Genomic DNA, 19,709 nt, shown 5'->3' with positions numbered 1-19,709 from the left:
ATTAGCATGAAGCACCTTGTGCAACAGGGATAACATCCTCAGCCATCTTCCTTACTGTTTTCTCTCAGCTCCCACAAAAAAAAAGAGATTTCTCCACACCGGAGTTCTTCAAAACCTTCCTAGGTTAAACAAGAAAGCCTCTTCTTATATCAGCACAAACCCATACATGCTGAAAGCAAAACAGACTGCTCTTACAGAACTCAAATACCTACAGCATAACAGTAAGAATCTTAACCAGGGTGTTACATATATAAATGGATAAACAAAATGCTTTGTGTAATGGATAACTTGGCCAAAAGTTTATTGTTGTGTTCAGGGTAACGGAGTAAATTGCAGTGAGTTGCTTCATGGCTGGATGTGGAGTTCAGAACCTTACTTTCTGACACAGAGAGGCAGGCGAATCCCATTCACCACTCAGTGGAACTTGACATAACACCACATCCAGTGAGATCACAGCTTTCATAGCAGCCATGTTAATGACATGTAACTCAGATCAACATCACCGAACTTTGAATGGCATGCAAGATATGACAAAGTGCTGCAAAAGAAAATCAAATACCTTCCACTGTGGCTCTGGGCTCCTTGTAGTTTGTTCATGGATCTGCAGGAAATGAGAATCTGGATATTCCTGCTTCTTCCATAAGCACTTCATCATTGATTTGTTGTTAAATGTGATCAGTGATCAGTGCAGTCCAGGATGGTATAGCAGCTGCTGAGATGGTACTCAAGCAGGGTTGTCATGCCTCTTAGCCTTCAGTGACCTACCAGGAGTAATTCGCTTTGCTGCCACCAAGATAGATGACAACAAAATGCACATCACCTGGGTCAGCACCAAGGTACTGTGTCTAAATAAAGAAAATATAGAGTAATTCTCTAATGCTATTCCTAGCTTTTTATTTGTTGTGGATACAAATTGGAAATAATATTACCAGAAATTTTTAAAGTGTGATACAGTTGTCAAAATGATGACTAGATATGTGATATGTATACCTTGGTGATCAAGTGGATATCAAATTTCATAAAACAAGAACATACTGAAAAACATGACTCAGAATCTGTTTTATTCCTATCTGTTTTATATGACATGAAATGTGTTGCTCTGGGGTAGCAGTATCAGCCGTTTGGTTAGCACAGGTCTTCAGTTCCCAGCCAGGTACACTGTTGGTCCTTGACACATCGAGAGGGTTCAGATCTTGTTACCTTTGGCTGGTGTTTTTGGCCAGAAAGCCACTCTTATCACCAACTAACACATCACAGTGATAGATGATGAAGCTGAGCATTCTGGGCTGCAGAAAGTCTCAGAAATATATAACTGCTAAAGTTCCCAAGTCTGATTTGCATAGTGGTTTTCATGGTTGTTATCTCAATATTTCTCCTCAGGACTACCTGCACTGATTGTGGCCATTTCAGTGGGCTTTACCAAAGCAAAAGGATATGGAACAGCCAATTAGTGAGTATTTGTAGAAATACATGAGCCTTGTATTCCATCATGGAGTCACTCATCCCCCAAATGCCAATGAAATATATATTTTTGAGCTATTGGCTAGATACCCCTGCTTGTTCACAGTCACCAGTGGCAAACAGTCACATAAGGAAAATGAATTACCCATACTTTTGGAACATTAATTGACTCAGTTTGTTGTGTTAATGCCAACCTGAAAGCCAACAGTAGGCAACAGAATTAGGATAGTCAAAGTAAATTTATTATCAAAGTACATATATATCATCACATACTACCCTAAGGGTCATTTTCTTATGTGCATTCACAGCAGGTACAAAGAAACCCAATAGAATGAATGAAAAACTCCGCACAAAGAACATTCAGACAACCAATACTTAAAAGATGACAAAAATACAAAAGGAAAAGCAAATAATAATTAATGGATGGATCGATTGTTTGATAGATAAATAGATATAAAGATGAATATGCAGATAGATAGATAAATAGAAAGATGGATAGCATGTAAATTTGCCCGGCACCGAGTACTAGGTGACACCGAATACTACACATTAGGCCTGAGTCAACATAGTAGTAGTTTGATAGTATGTGTATCAATGGAATGATAAATTGATGCACATATAGATAGGAGATAGATAGAGAGGAATAGATTGATAAGTAGATAGAAAGACAGGTGAATAGATAAATTGATGGGTAGGTTGATTAATAGATAGTTAATATTCAGAACGTGAGTTGTAGAGTCCTTGAAAGTGAGTTCATAAGTTGTGGAATCAGTTCAGAATTTAGGTGAATAAAGTCATGCACTACGATTCAGGATCCTGATGGTTGAAGTGTAATAACTGTTCTGTAAAGCTGGTACTGTGGGACCAAGGGCTTCTGTATCTCCTTCCAAAGAAGAGAGCATGGCTGGGATGGGGGTGGGCAGTCGTCTTTGATGAAGGATGCTGCTCTTTCTGTGACAGTGCTCCTTGTAGCTGTGTTCAGTGCTGGGGAGGACTTTTCCTGTGAAGGACTGGGCTGTATCCACAACTTTCTGTGGGTATACTTTAAGAAATTATTCACATGCTTTGCTTTATGAGATATTAAACTCACACCCCTAACACCCCTGCATGTATCAAAGACTCCTCAGTACTCCCTCAGTCAACAGTGGCAATGGCACTTAGAGAGCAGTGACCCCTCCCCTCCATGTCAGCTCTGGGGAGTAGGGCAACAGCGAGAATAGCAAAAAGTAGGGGCATGGAAGAGAACAATACATGGCTCTCCCAGGGGAACATCACTCCTGGCACAAATCCAAGTTTTGTAGAAATGAAAATTACAGGGATGATTTCCAACACATAAAAATGACATCTCGGGAGACCCTTTAAATCATTTTGGTTTCACTCCTTTCAGAATGATATATTGTAGAGCTGTGAATTAATTATAAAGGTTATAATTTGTAACCTTTTGATCCCATTTTTTTCAGTATGTAGATAATAGACACTCTGCTTTTTGATAGCATAGTTATCAGAGAGAAATAAGATGAGGAAGAGAAAGAGGTGTTCAGATGAATTGCAATAGCTAGTGCCCAGTCTGATGGATGCGACTTCTAAAAAACATAAAATCACTTCCTAAGCTCCATTTACACTAAAACAAAAGCTCAAATAATTTTTCCCAGTTTAAATCTGATGTTAATAATCAATAATTTTATCAATAAATTTGCTAAGGTAAAAATAATTGCAATAGCAGTACAATAATATTTTCATGATACTTTAATATTCACTCTGCAATTCCTGGTCTTCAGAGATACCCAAATTTCATTTGCCTGCCAGGTTTGTTTAACACTGTTTACTCTCTTGAGTTATTCAACTAATTATGAGAAGCTGAGAACTAAATTATTTAAAATCCCTCATGAGCTACGTCAGAAAGACTGGGGTGTTGGTTTTCCTTTTAATGGCCTTTTAATATTTTACGTGTTGCAGCAGTTGACCTTGAACTTAGCTGCTAATACTCCTTTTAAATAAGGAGGCCAACTTCCAGCTTTTACCAACAAAATCTGTTATTTCTGATGGACTTCCACCTACCCAACACATCCAGAAATGACACAACTGTGAGATTTCACCTAATCCACTATTTACATCATTGATGGTTAGAATGAAGAGTTTTTAACAAAATTTTATCACAAGGAAATGATATTTTTGCATATTCAACATTTGGAATATGTGATCTGGTTTTTGCCACTGACTTTGTGGACAGAATAGCCATGTCACACAGTATATTTGGAGTCAGTGAAAAAATTCCTATTTTAAAAATCGCACAGTAGAGGCCCTTCAGCCCACGATGTTGTGCTGACTTTTAAACCTACTCCAACATCAATCTAACCCTTCCATCCCACATAACCCTCCAATTTTATTTCAAACATTTCAAAGTACATTTATTATCAAAGCATGAATTACCTTGAGATTTGTCTCCTTACAGGCAGCCACAAAACAAAGAAATCCTATAGGATCCATTAAAACAAAAACCATTAAACACCCAATGTGCAGAAAAAAATAGTACAAACAGTAAAAATAAGCAAATAACATTCAGAAGTGAATTCACAGCCACAAAGCCAGTCACAGCGATCCAGAAACCTGTTAGTTACCTCATTTCAGGGCATTAATGAGCAAACCTCACAAGCGGTCAGTTGAACACCAGCCTGACCCTCATCTCCAGCCTCCACACCATGACATTTTTAATCTGGTCAAGTGCTTAAATTGGCCGAATAGCAGGTCATCCCTCGCTTTCAGACCCGGTCCCTGCCACTTCAATATGCTCTCTGGCCTGGGACCTGCCATTTCAATTCTTCTTCGCCTCAGTTCTGCTGCTTCAAATTGTCTCCAAGTCCACTCTGCCAGCCAAACATTTGCCTAAGAATCTTTTAATTGTCATAGTCTATCTGCCTCTGTTATCACTACCAGCAGTACCAGCACGCATTTACCATTCCTTGTAAAGAGAAACTTCCTCTCACATCCCCACTATTCTTTTGTCCGATCATCATAAAAATATACACTCTCATATTAGCCATTGCCACCTTGGGAAAAGTGTACTGGCTGTCCACTCGAGGTATGCCTCATTGTCTTAGACAGCTCCATCCCCCAAAGAGAAAAGCACTAGCTCACTCAGCCTTTCTTGATAAGACATGATCTCTAACCTAGGCAGCATCCCGATAAATTTCCTCTGCACCCTCTCAAAAGTTTCCACATCCTTCCTATAATGAGGCTACTAGAACTGAACACAAGCATTATCTCACAGTTTTTCAACTCATTCTTCCAACTAATGAAGACCAACATGCCTTAAGCATTCTTAATCATGCTATCAATTTCTGCGTCAATTTTGAGGGTTCTCTAAACATGGTAAACCCAGAGGGGACCAATGTCCTTGTAAGCAGTCTTGCTGGAGCTGTTGGGAATAGTTTAAACTAATTTGGCAGGAAGATGGGAACTGGAGTGATAGGGCTGGTTTATAAGTAGAGGCAGTGTGTCATAAAATTGTCAGCAGTGACAGGCAGATATGGTAGAATTGTGTCAATGAGATGAAATGCAGTGTAAAATGGGGATAAAATTGAAAAGGGTGATGGATACAGGACTGAAGGTGTTATATTTGAATGCATGTTGTGTACAGGATAAGGTAGATGATCTTATAGCACAGTTACAGACTGGCAGGTATGATGTTGTGGGCATCGCTGAGTTGTGGCTGAAAGAAGATTATAGTTGGGAGCTGAATATCCAAAAATACATAATGTGTTGAAAGGACAGAGAGGCAGGCAGAGGGGTTGGTGTGGCACCTTTGGTAAAAAAAATATCAAATCCTTCGAAAGAGGTGACATAGGATCAGAGGATGTAAGATCCTTGTGGGTGCAGTTAAGAAGCTGCAGGGGTAAAAAGACCCTGATGGGTGTGCTGTAATGTTCTTTGTTCTATGTTCTAAGATAGTTAGAAACCTTATTATGACAGTGGCTTGCCAAAATCGGAATGCTGTGTCCAGATTTCAGGAGTACACGTCAGAAAGAATTTGAAGACCTTAGTGCTGGCACAGTGGAGAATTATTCATGGAGTAAAGAATGAGAGAACATTGGATGAGGCTGATTGGCCAAAGTACTAAGCCAGCCCTTACTTTGTATATCAAATGCTATGTGATAGCTTTTGTAAATCTATTACCTTTTTAAACTCATATGTATGACATCTAGTAGCAGCTAGTATTATAAAGAGAAATCATGTTGACAAATCCAATAGTTTTTTTGACGATGTAAGCAGCACTTTAGATAAAAAAGCTGTATTTACGATGGCAGGCTGTCACCAATAAGTTCCACAGGGATCAAGCCTGGACCTCAGCTATTCAAAAATTATGCCATTGGCTTAGATGAAGGGACATGCAACAATATATTCATGTTTCCTCAAGATACAGAGCTAGAAGGGTGAATGACGAGGCCATGAAGGTAATGAGACAATATCCAGATGGAGTCAGAACCCAACTAGAAGCATGTACAATAGAAAGTGGTTACTTATCTGCTTTGAAGAGAAGTGTGCTAAATGGAATATTCATTAAAAGGCAATAAATAAAATTTTGCAGTGTTGGCTCGAAAGTCGCAAAAGATAAATATGCAATGCAGCAGGTAGTTATGAAGATTAATTATTTAATTGCAAGGAGATTTTAGTACAGACGTTAGGAAATCTAGTGAAACTGCTGTGGGGTTCTGTGAGACCTCTTTGGGAGCAAAATGTACAAACCCTGTCTCTACCAAATGGAGAAATATTTACCTAGGAGTCAATGCACTGAACTTGCACCAGACTGATTCTCAGATGTGGGTGTTATTCCATGAGAAAAGATTTAACATTGGCAAGTGCTTACTGGAGTTTGGAAGAATGAAAGGTGATCAATAGTACACACCAAACAGTGTGGTTGAAGTAAGTGTAGTCAGTTGTTTGCTGTAATTGATCCTAATATATTACTGAAAGGGAAACGTGTAGCTGAACAGAAGGGAGGTGGGGGATACATGGAGGCCATGATACAACCAGTGGCCAGTCATTTAGAAGTGAGAAAAAAATTCTTCATGGATACAGTTGTCAATCTTTTGAGTTCTCAACTTGTTCGGTGAATCATTGAGTACATTCAAAGCTCAGATGGATAGACTTCTGCAAATTGAGTGAATCAAATGTAGGGAGTGAGCACATACTAATTGCTTATTTACGCAAATTTTTTCTGTTCGTTATTTGCACATTTTGTAGTCTTTTGTATATTGCTGTTTGTCCATGCTAGGACTAATCTTTCATTTATTCTAATGTGTTTCTTGGTTTTTACTGTGAATGCCTGCAAGAAAATGAATCTCATGGTTGTATATGTACTTTTGTAATGGTTAATTTAAACCTTGAATAAGTGGAAAAACTACAAGATCTTATTGGAAGGCAGTCCAGAGTCAAAGAGCCAATAGCTTATATTTCTAATGCCTTTAAGTCAGTTTTCACATTTAGTCTCATCTGGCTCTCAGTTAAGTTGTACCTTGACTTTAAATGTATCTTCCTTCTATTCAAATCCTTTCTGTCCCTGTACTAGTCACTACTGCTACGACCCAGTCAGAGGTCTGTCTTCCCTCAACACTTCTGAGAGCTCCACTTTTAATCACCCCACCACTGGCATCCATTACATCAGCTGCCACACTCCTGAACTGTGAAATTTTAATTAGATACCCCTCTGCCTTGTTGACTCCATTTCCTTTTGCAAGATACTACTTTAAAAAAAAATCTTTAACAAGATTATTTCATCCATACTATATCTTATGTTGCCTGATATTATTAATGTGAAACACCTTCAGCCATTTAACAGCAGTTAATATGCTGTTTTTATCCATTGTGCTAATTCATAATTATTGTGTAAAGCAGTACAAGCAAAAAATCAACAGCGGTGAAAGGAGAATTACTGTACGGATTAACTGTCATATTATACCTAATCTGTACTTCAGTTCTCCCACTCTCCCATGTATGGTAGTGTAGTCGTTGGCACAACACCTTACAGCACCAGCAACCAGCATCAATTCCTCCCACTGCCTCTGAGGAGTATCTACATTCTCCCTGTGATCATCTGCATTCCTCCGGATACTCCGGTTTGTACATTCTCCCTGTGATCATCTGCATTCCTCCGGATACTCCGGTTTGTACATTCTCCCTGTGATCATCTGCATTCCTCCGGATATTCCGGTTTGTACATTCTCCCGGTGATCATCTGCATTCCTCCGGATATTCCGTTTGTACATTCTCCCTGTGATCATCTGCATTCCTCCGGATACTCCGGTTTGTACATTCTCCCTGTGATCATCTGCATTCCTCCGGATACCCCGGTTTGTACATTCTCCCTGTGATCATCTGCATTCCTCCGGATACCCCGGTTTGTACATTCTCCCTGTGATCATCTGCATTCCTCCGGATACTCCGGTTTGTACATTCTCCCTGTGATCATCTGCATTCCTCCGGATACTCCGGTTTCTACATTCTCCCTGTGATCATCTGCATTCCTCTGGATACTCCGGTTTGTACATTCTCCCTGTGATCATCTGCATTCCTCCGGATACTCTGGTTTGTACACTCTCCCTGTGATCATCTGCATTCTTCCGGATACTCCGGTTTGTACATTCTCCCGGTAATCATCTGCATTCCTCCAGATACTCCGGTTTGTACATTCTCCCTGTGATCATCTGCATTCCTCCAGATACCCCGGTTTGTGGATTCTCCCTGTGATCATCTGCATTCCTCCGGATATTCCGGTTTGTACATTCTCCCTGTGATCATCTGCATTCTTCCGGATACTCCGGTTTGTACATTCTCCCGGTAATCATTTGCATTCCTCCAGATACTCCGGTTTGTACATTCTCCCTGTGATCATCTGCATTCTTCCGGATACTCCGGTTTGTACATTCTCCCTGTGATCATCTGCATTCCTCCGGATATTCCGGTTTGTGCATTCTCCCTGTGATCATCTGCATTCCTCCGGATATTCCGGTTTGTGCATTCTCCCTGTGATCATCTGTATTCCTCCGGATACTCCGGTTTGTACATTCTCCCTCTGATCATCTGCATTCCTCCGGATATTCCGGTTTGTACATTCTCCCTGTGATCATATGTATTCCTCCGGATACTCCGGTTTGTACATTCTCCCTGTGATCATCTGCATTCCTCCGGATACTCCGGTTTGTACATTCTCCCTGTGATCATCTGCATTCCTCCGGATACTCCGGTTTCTACATTCTCCCTGTGATCATCTGCATTCCTCCGGATACTCCGTTTGTACATTCTCGCTGTGATCATCTGCATTCCTCCGGATACTCCGGTTTGTACATTCTCCCTGTGATCATCTGCATTCCTCCGGATATTCCGGTTTGTACATTCTCCCTGTGATCATCTGTATTCCTCCGGATACTCCGGTTTGTACATTCTCCCTGTGATCATCTGCATTCCTCCGGATATTCCGGTTTGTGCATTCTCCCTGTGATCATCTGTATTCCTCCGGATACTCCGGTTTGTACATTCTCCCTGTGATCATCTGCATTCCTCCGGATATTCCGGTTTGTACATTCTCCCTGTGATCATCGGCATTCTTCCGGATACTCCGGTTTGTACATTCTCCCTGTGATCATTTGCATTCCTCCGGATATTCCGGTTTGTACATTCTCCCTGTGATCATCGGCATTCTTCCGGATACTCCGGTTTGTACATTCTCCCTGTGATCATTTGCATTCCTCCGGATAGTCCGGTTTGTACATTCTCCCTGTGATCATTTGCATTCCTCCGGATATTCCGGTTTGTACATTCTCCCTGTGATCATCTGCATTCCTCCGGATATTCCGGTTTGTACATTCTCCCTGTGATCATCTGCATTCCTCCTGATACCCCAGTTTGTACATTCTCCCTGTGATCATCTGCATTTCTCCGGATACTCCGGTTTGTACATTCTCCCTGTGATCATCTGCATTCCTCCAGATACCCCAGTTTGTACATTCTCCCTGTGATCATCTGCATTCCTCCAGATACTCCGGTTTGTACATTCTCCCTGTGATCATCTGCATTCTTCCGGATACTCCGGTTTGTACATTCTCCCTGTGATCATCTGCACTCCTCCGGATACCCCAGTTTGTACATTCTCCCTGTGATCATCTGCATTTCTCCGGATACTCCGGTTTGTACATTCTCCCTGTGATCATCTGCATTCCTCCAGATACCCCAGTTTGTACATTCTCCCTGTGATCATCTGCATTCCTCCGGATACTCCGGTTTGTACATTCTCCCTGTGATCATCTGCATTCCTCCAGATACTCCGGTTTGTACATTCTCCCTGTGATCATCTGCATTCTTCCGGATACTCCGGTTTGTACATTCTCCCTGTGATCACCTGCATTTCTCCGGATACTCCGGTTTGTACATTCTCCCTGTGATGATCTGTATTCCTCCGGATACTCCGGTTTGTACATTCTCCCTGTGATCATCTGCATTTCTCCGGATACTCCGGTTTGTACATTCTCCCTGTGATCATCTGCATTCCTCCAGATACCCCGGTTTGTACATTCTCCCTGTGATCATCTGCATTCCTCCAAATACCCCAGTTTGTACATTCTCCCTGTGATCATCTGCATTTCTCCGGATACTCCGGTTTCTACATTCTCCCGGTGATCATCTGCATTCCTCCGGATACTCCGGTTTGTACATTCTCCCTGTGATCATCTGCATTCCTCCGTATACTCCGGTTTGTACATTCTCCCTGTGATCATCTGCATTCTTCCGGATACTCCGGTTTGTACATTCTCCCTGTGATAACCTGCATTTCTCCGGATACTCCGGTTTGTACATTCTCCCTGTGATCATCTGTATTCCTCCGGATACTCCGGTTTGTACATTCTCCCTGTGATCATCTGTATTCCTCCGGATACTCCGGTTTGTACATTCTCCCTGTGATCATCTGCATTCTTCCGGATACTCCGGTTTGTACATTCTCCCTGTGATCACCTGCATTTCTCCGGATACTCCGGTTTGTACATTCTCCCTGTGATCATCTGCATTCTTCTGGATACTCCGGTTTGTACATTCTCCCTGTGATCATCTGCATTCCTCCGGATATTCCGGTTTGTGCATTCTCCCTGTGATCATCTGCATTCCTCCGGATATTCCGGTTTGTGCATTCTCCCTGTGATCATCTGTATTCCTCCGGATACTCCGGTTTGTACATTCTCCCTCTGATCATCTGCATTCCTCCGGATATTCCGGTTTGTACATTCTCCCTGTGATCATCTGTATTCCTCCGGATACTCCGGTTTGTACATTCTCCCTGTGATCATCTGCATTCCTCCGGATACTCCGGTTTGTACATTCTCCCTGTGATCATCTGCATTCCTCCGGATACTCCGGTTTCTACATTCTCCCTGTGATCATCTGCATTCCTCCGGATACTCCGTTTGTACATTCTCGCTGTGATCATCTGCATTCCTCCGGATACTCCGGTTTGTACATTCTCCCTGTGATCATCTGCATTCCTCCGGATATTCCGGTTTGTACATTCTCCCTGTGATCATCTGTATTCCTCCGGATACTCCGGTTTGTACATTCTCCCTGTGATCATCTGCATTCCTCCGGATATTCCGGTTTGTGCATTCTCCCTGTGATCATCTGTATTCCTCCGGATACTCCGGTTTGTACATTCTCCCTGTGATCATCTGCATTCCTCCGGATATTCCGGTTTGTACATTCTCCCTGTGATCATCGGCATTCTTCCGGATACTCCGGTTTGTACATTCTCCCTGTGATCATTTCGATTCCTCCGGATATTCCGGTTTGTACATTCTCCCTGTGATCATCGGCATTCTTCCGGATACTCCGGTTTGTACATTCTCCCTGTGATCATTTGCATTCCTCCGGATATTCCGGTTTGTACATTCTCCCTGTGATCATTTGCATTCCTCCGGATATTCCGGTTTGTACATTCTCCCTGTGATCATCTGCATTCCTCCGGATATTCCGGTTTGTACATTCTCCCTGTGATCATCTGCATTCCTCCTGATACCCCAGTTTGTACATTCTCCCTGTGATCATCTGCATTTCTCCGGATACTCCGGTTTGTACATTCTCCCTGTGATCATCTGCATTCCTCCAGATACCCCAGTTTGTACATTCTCCCTGTGATCATCTGCATTCCTCCAGATACCCCAGTTTGTACATTCTCCCTGTGATCATCTGCATTTCTCCGGATACTCCGGTTTGTACATTCGCCCGGTGATCATCTGCATTCCTCCGGATACTCCGGTTTGTACATTCTCCCTGTGATCATCTGCATTCCTCCAGATACTCCGGTTTGTACATTCTCCCTGTGATCATCTGCATTCTTCCGGATACTCCGGTTTGTACATTCTCCCTGTGATCACCTGCATTTCTCCGGATACTCCGGTTTGTACATTCTCCCTGTGATCATCTGTATTCCTCCGGATACTCCGGTTTGTACATTCTCCCTGTGATCATCTGCATTTCTCCGGATACTCCGGTTTCTACATTCTCCCTGTGATCATCTGCATTCCTCCAGATACCCCGGTTTGTACATTCTCCCTGTGATCATCTGCATTCCTCCATATACCCCAGTTTGTACATTCTCCCTGTGATCATCTGCATTTCTCCGGATACTCCGGTTTGTACATTCTCCCGGTGATCATCAGCATTCCTCCGGATACTCCGGTTTGTACATTCTCCCTGTGATCATCTGCATTCCTCCGGATACTCCGGTTTGTACATTCTCCCTGTGATCATCTGCATTCTTCCGGATACTCCGGTTTGTACATTCTCCCTGTGATCACCTGCATTTCTCCGGATACTCCGGTTTGTACATTCTCCCTGTGATCATCTGTATTCCTCCGGATACTCCGGTTTGTACATTCTCCCTGTGATCATCTGTATTCCTCCGGATACTCCGGTTTGTACATTCTCCCTGTGATCATCTGCATTCTTCCGGATACTCCGGTTTGTACATTCTCCCTGTGATCACCTGCATTTCTCCGGATACTCCGGTTTGTACATTCTCCCTGTGATCATCTGCATTCCTCCGGATACCCCGGTTTGTACATTCTCCCTGTGATCACCTGCATTCCTCCGGATACTCCGGTTTATACATTCTCCCTGTGATCATCTGCATTCCTCCGGATACTCCGGTTTGTACATTCTCCCTGTGATCATCTGCATTCCTCCAGATATTCCAGTTTGTACATTCTCCCGGTGATCATCTGCATTCCTCCGGATATTCCGGTTTGTACATTCTCCCTGTGATCATCTGCATTCCTCCGGATACTCCGGTTTGTACATTCTACCCTGTGATCGTCTGCATTCCTCCGGATACTCCGGTTTGTACATTTTCCCTGTGATCATCTGCATTCCTCCGGATACTCCGGTTTGTACATTCTCCCTGTGATCATCTGCATTCCTCCGGATACCCCAGTTTGTACATTCTCCCTGTAATCATCTGCATTCCTCCTGATACTCCGGTTTGTACATTCACCCTGTAATCATCTGCATTCCTCCTGATACTCCGGTTTGTACATTCACCCTGTAATCATCTGCATTCCTCCTGATACTCCGGTTTGTACATTCTCCCTGTGATCATCGGCATTCTTCCGGATACTCCGGTTTGTACATTCTCCCTGTGATCATTTGCATTCCTCCGGATATTCCGGTTTGTACATTCTCCCTGTGATCATCGGCATTCTTCCGGATACTCCGGTTTGTACATTCTCCCTGTGATCATTTGCATTCCTCCGGATATTCCGGTTTGTACATTCTCCCTGTGATCATCTGCATTCCTCCGGATACTCCGGTTTGTACATTCTCCCTGTGATCATCTGCATTCCTCCGGATACCCCGGTTTGTACATTCTCCCTGTGATCATCTGCATTCCTCCGGATACTCCGGTTTGTACATTCTCCCTGTGATCATCTGCATTCCTCCGGATACCCCGGTTTGTACATTCTCCCTGTGATCATCTGCATTCCTCCGGATACCCCGGTTTGTACATTCTCCCTGTGATCATCTGCATTCCTCCGGATACTCCGGTTTGTACATTCTCCCTGTGATCATCTGCATTCCTCCGGATATTCCGGTTTGTGCATTCTCCCTGTGATCATCTGCATTCTTCTGGATACTCCGGTTTGTACATTCACCCTGTAATCATCTGCATTCCTCCTGATACTCCGGTTTGTACATTCTCCCTGTGATCATCTGCATTCCTCCGGATACTCTGGTTTGTACATTCTCCCTGTGATCATCTGCATTCCTCCGGATACTCCGGTTTGTACATTCTCCCTGTGATCATCTGCATTCCTCCGGATACCTCGGTTTGTACATTCTCCCTGTGATCATCTGCATTCCTCCGGATACTCCGTTTGTACATTCTCCCTGTGATCATCTGCATTCCTCCGGATACTCCGGTTTGTACATTCTCCCTGTGATCATCTGCATTCCTCCGGATATTCCGGTTTGTACATTCTCCCTGTGATCATCTGTATTCCTCCGGATACTCCGGTTTGTACATTCTCCCTGTGATCATCTGCATTCCTCCGGATATTCCGGTTTGTGCATTCTCCCTGTGATCATCTGTATTCCTCCGGATACGCCGGTTTGTACATTCTCCCTGTGATCATCTGCATTCCTCCGGATATTCCGGTTTGTACATTCTCCCTGTGATCATCTGCATTCTTCCGGATACTCCGGTTTGTACATTCTCCCTGTGATCATTTGCATTCCTCCGGATACTCCGGTTTGTACATTCTCCCTGTGATCATCTGCATTTCTCCGGATACTCCGGTTTGTACATTCTCCCTGTGATCATCTGCATTCCTCCAGATACCCCAGTTTGTACATTCTCCCTGTGATCATCTGCATTCCTCCAGATACCCCAGTTTGTACATTCTCCCTGTGATCATCTGCATTCCTCCGGATACTCCGTTTGTACATTCTCCCTGTGATCATCTGCATTCCTCCGGATACTCCGTTTGTACATTCTCCCTGTGATCATCTGCATTCCTCCGGATACTCCGGTTTGTACATTCTCCCTGTGATCATCTGCATTCCTCCGGATATTCCGGTTTGTGCATTCTCCCTGTGATCATCTGTATTCCTCCGGATACTCCGGTTTGTACATTCTCCCTGTGATCATCTGCATTCCTCCGGATATTCCGGTTTGTACATTCTCCCTGTGATCATCTGCATTCTTCCGGATACTCCGGTTTGTACATTCTCCCTGTGATCATTTGCATTCCTCCGGATATTCCGGTTTGTACATTCTCCCTGTGATCATCTGCATTTCTCCGGATACTCCGGTTTCTACATTCTCCCGGTGATCATCTGCATTCCTCCGGATACTCCGGTTTGTACATTCTCCCTGTGATCATCTGCATTCCTCCAGATACTCCGGTTTGTACATTCTCCCTGTGATCATCTGCATTCTTCCGGATACTCCGGTTTGTACATTCTCCCTGTGATCACCTGCATTTCTCCGGATACTCCGGTTTGTACATTCTCCCTGTGATCATCTGCATTCTTCCGGATACTCCGGTTTGTACATTCTCCCTGTGATCACCTGCATTTCTCCAGATACTCCGGTTTGTACATTCTCCCTGTGATCATCTGCATTCTTCCGGATACTCCGGTTTGTACATTCTCCCTGTGATCACCTGCATTTCTCCGGATACTCCGGTTTGTACATTCTCCCTGTGATCATCTGTATTCCTCCGGATACTCCGGTTTGTACATTCTCCCTGTGATCATCTGCATTTCTCCGGATACTCCGGTTTGTACATTCTCCCTGTGATCATCTGCATTCCTCCTGATACCCCAGTTTGTACATTCTCCCTGTGATCATCTGCATTCCTCCAGATACCCCAGTTTGTACATTCTCCCTGTGATCATCTGCATTTCTCCGGATACTCCGGTTTGTACATTCTCCCTGTGATCATCTGCATTCCTCCGGATACTCCGGTTTGTACATTCTCCCTGTGATCATCTGCATTCTTCCGGATACTCCGGTTTGTACATTCTCCCTGTGATCACCTGCATTTCTCCAGATACTCCGGTTTGTACATTCTCCCTGTGATTATCTGTATTCCTCCGGATACTCCGGTTTGTACATTCTCCCTGTGATCATCTGCATTCCTCTGGATACCCCGGTTTGTACATTCTCCCTGTGATCATCTGCATTCCTCCAGATACACCGGTTTGTGCATTCTCCCTGTGACCATCTGCATTCCACCAGATACCCTGGTTTGTACATTCTCCCTGTGACCATCTGCATTCCTCCAGATACCCTGGTTTGTACATTCTCCCTGTGACCATCTGCATTCCTCCAGATACCCTGGTTTGTACATTCTCCCTGTTATCATCTGCTTTTCTCTGGATACCACAGTTTGTACATACTCCCTGTGATCATCTGCATTCCTCCGGATACTCCGGTTTGTACATTCTCCCTGTGATCATCTGCATTCCTCCGGATACTCCAGTTTGTACATTCTCCCTGTGATCATCTGTATTCCTCCGGATATTCCGGTTTGTGCATTCTCCCTGTGACCATCTGCATTCCTGCAGATACCCCGGATTGTACATTCTCCCTGTGACCATCTGCATTCCTCCAGATACCCCGGTTTGTACATTCTCCCTGTGACCATCTGCATTCCTCCAGATACCCCGGTTTGTACATTCTCCCTGTGATCATCTGCTTTCCTCCGGATACTCCGGTTTGTACATTCTCCCTGTGATCATCTGCATTCCTCCAGATACCCTGGTTTGTACATTCTCCCTGTGATCATCTGCATTCCTCCGGATATTCCGGTTTGTACATTCTCCCTGTGATCATCTGTATTCCTCCGGATACTCCGGTTTGTACATTCTCCCTGTGATCATCTGCATTCCTCCGGATATTCCGGTTTGTGCATTCTCCCTGTGATCATCTGTATTCCTCCGGATACTCCGGTTTGTACATTCTCCCTGTGATCATCTGCATTCCTCCGGATATTCCGGTTTGTACATTCTCCCTGTGATCATCTGCATTCTTCCGGATACTCCGGTTTGTACATTCTCCCTGTGATCATTTGCATTCCTCCGGATATTCCGGTTTGTAAATTCTCCCTGTGATCATCTGCATTTCTCCGGATACTCCGGTTTCTACATTCTCCCGGTGATCATCTGCATTCCTCCGGATACTCCGGTTTGTACATTCTCCCTGTGATCATCTGCATTCCTCCAGATACTCCGGTTTGTACATTCTCCCTGTGATCATCTGCATTCTTCCGGATACTCCGGTTTGTACATTCTCCCTGTGATCACCTGCATTTCTCCGGATACTCCGGTTTGTACATTCTCCCTGTGATCATCTGTATTCCTCCGGATACTCCGGTTTGTACATTCTCCCTGTGATCATCTGCATTTCTCCGGATACTCCGGTTTGTACATTCTCCCTGTGATCATCTGCATTCCTCCTGATACCCCAGTTTGTACATTCTCCCTGTGATCATCTGCATTCCTCCAGATACCCCAGTTTGTACATTCTCCCTGTGATCATCTGCATTTCTCCGGATACTCCGGTTTGTACATTCTCCCTGTGATCATCTGCATTCCTCCGGATACTCCGGTTTGTACATTCTCCCTGTGATCATCTGCATTCTTCCGGATACTCCGGTTTGTACATTCTCCCTGTGATCACCTGCATTTCTCAGGATACTCCGGTTTGTACATTCTCCCTGTGATCATCTGTATTCCTCCGGATACTCCGGTTTGTACATTCTCCCTGTGATCATCTGCATTCCTCTGGATACCCCGGTTTGTACATTCTCCCTGTGATCATCTGCATTCCTCCAGATACCCCGGTTTGTGCATTCTCCCTGTGACCATCTGCATTCCTCCAGATACCCTGGTTTGTACATTCTCCCTGTGACCATCTGCATTCCTCCAGATACCCTGGTTTGTACATTCTCCCTGTGACCATCTGCATTCCTCCAGATACCCTGGTTTGTACATTCTCCCTGTTATCATCTGCATTTCTCTGGATACCACAGTTTGTACATTCTCCCCTTTGATCATCTGCATTCCTCCGGATACTCCGGTTTGTACATTCTCCCTGTGATCATCTGCATTCCTCCGGATACTCCAGTTTGTACATTCTCCCTGTGATCATCTGCATTCCTCCGGATATTCCGGTTTGTGCATTCTCCCTGTGACCATCTGCATTCCTGCAGATACCCCGGATTGTACATTCTCCCTGTGACCATCTGCATTCCTCCAGATACCCCGGTTTGTACATTCTCCCTGTGACCATCTGCATTCCTCCAGATACCCCGGTTTGTACATTCTCCCTGTGACCATCTGCATTCCTCCAGACACCCCGGATCGTACATTCTCCCTGTGACCATCTGCATTCCTCCAGATACCCCGGTTTGTACATTCTCCCTGTGATCATCTGCATTCCTCCGGATACTCCGGTTTGTACATTCTCCCTGTGATCATCTGCATTCCTCCAGATACCCTGGTTTGTACATTCTCCCTGTGATCATCTGCATTCCTCCGGATACTCCGGTTTGTACATTCTCCCTGTGATCATCTGCATTCCTCCGGATACTCCGGTTTGTGCTTTCTCCCTGTGATCATCTGCAATCCTCCTGATACTCCGGATTGTACATTCTCCCTGTGATCATCTGCATTCCTCTGGATATTCCGGTTTGTACATTCTCCCTGTGATCATCTGCATTTCTCCGGATACCCCAGTTTGTACATTCTCCCTGTGATCATCTGCATTCCTCCAGATACCCTGGTTTGTACATTCTCCCTGTGATCATCTGCATTCCTCCAGATACCCCGGTTTGTACATTCTCCCTGTGATCATCTGCATTCCTCTGGATATTCCGGTTTGTACATTCTCCCTGTGATCATCTGCATTCCTCCAGATACCCTGGTTTGTACATTCTCCCTGTGATCATCTGCATTCCTCCGGATACTCCGGTTTGTACATTCTCCCTGTAATCATCTGCATTCCTCCGGATACTCCGGTTTGTACATTCTCCCTGTGATCATCGGCATTCCTCCGGATACTCCGGTTTATACATTCTCCCTGTGATCATCTGCATTCCTCCGGATATTCCGGTTTGTACATTCTCCCTGTGATCATCTGCATTCCTCCAGATACTCCGGTTTGTACATTCTCCCTGTGATCATCTGCATTTCTCCGGATACTCCGGTTTGTACATTCTCCCTGTGATCATCGGCATTCCTCCTGATACTCCGGTTTGTGCATTCTCCCTGTGACGATCTGCATTCCTCCGGATACCCCGGTTTGTACATTCTCCCTGTGATCATCTGCATTCCTCCGGATAACCCGGTTTGTACATTCTCACTGTGATCATCTGCATTCCTCCAGATACCCCGGTTTGTACATTCTCCCTGTAATCATCTGCATTCCTCCCGATACTCCGGTTTGTGCATTCTACCCTGTGACCATCTGCATTCCTCCGGATATTCCGGTTTCTACATTCTCCCTGTGACCATCTGCATTCCTGCAGATACCCCGGTTTGTACATTCTCCCTGTGACCATCTGCATTCCTCCAGATACTCCGGTTTGTACATTCTCCCTGTGATCATCTGCATTCCTCCGGATACTCCGGTTTGTACATTATCCCTGTGATCATCTGCATTCGTCCGGATACTCCGATTTGTACATTCTCCCTGTGATCATCTGCATTCCTCCGGATACCCCAGTTTGTACATTCTCCCTGTGACCATCTGCATTCCTCCGGTTACCCCAGTTTGTACATTCTCCCTGTGATCATCTGCATTCCTCCGGATACTCCGGTTTGTACATTCTCCCTGTGATCATCTGCATTCCTCCGGATACCCCGGTTTGTACATTCTCCCTGTGATCATCTGCATTCCTCCGGATACCCCAGTTTGTACATTCTCCCTGTGATCATCTGCATTCCTCCGGATACCCCGGTTTGTACATTCTCCCGGTGATCATCGGCATTCCTCCGGATACTCCGGTTTGTACATTCTCCCTGTGATCATCTGCATTCCTCCGGATACCCCAGTATGTACATTCTCCCTGTGATCATCTGCATTCTTCCGGATATTCCGGTTTGTACATTCTCCCTGTGATCATCTGCATTCCTCCGGATATTCCGGTTTGTACATTCTCCCTGTGCTCATGTGCATTCCTCCAGATTCTCCGGGTTGTACATTG

General features: G+C 44.3%; 1 protein-coding gene across 1 annotated transcript in view; it reads left to right on the top strand.

Annotated features, from left to right (window-relative positions):
• The window catches only part of LOC132383377 (adhesion G protein-coupled receptor B2-like), a 1,046,509-nt gene that overhangs the window by 804,429 nt on the left and 222,371 nt on the right, over positions 1-19,709 (top strand). The window contains exon 20 of the mRNA XM_059954264.1: positions 1,381-1,450. Within this exon, the coding sequence (XP_059810247.1) occupies positions 1,381-1,450 (70 nt within the window). The remainder of the gene's footprint in view (positions 1-1,380; positions 1,451-19,709) is intronic.

The sequence above is a fragment of the Hypanus sabinus genome, chromosome 30 (genome assembly GCF_030144855.1).
Source record: "Hypanus sabinus isolate sHypSab1 chromosome 30, sHypSab1.hap1, whole genome shotgun sequence".
Lineage (NCBI taxonomy): Eukaryota > Metazoa > Chordata > Chondrichthyes > Myliobatiformes > Dasyatidae > Hypanus > Hypanus sabinus.
Note: the sequence above shows the minus strand (reverse complement) of the source record. Positions and strands in the feature narration are given on the sequence as shown.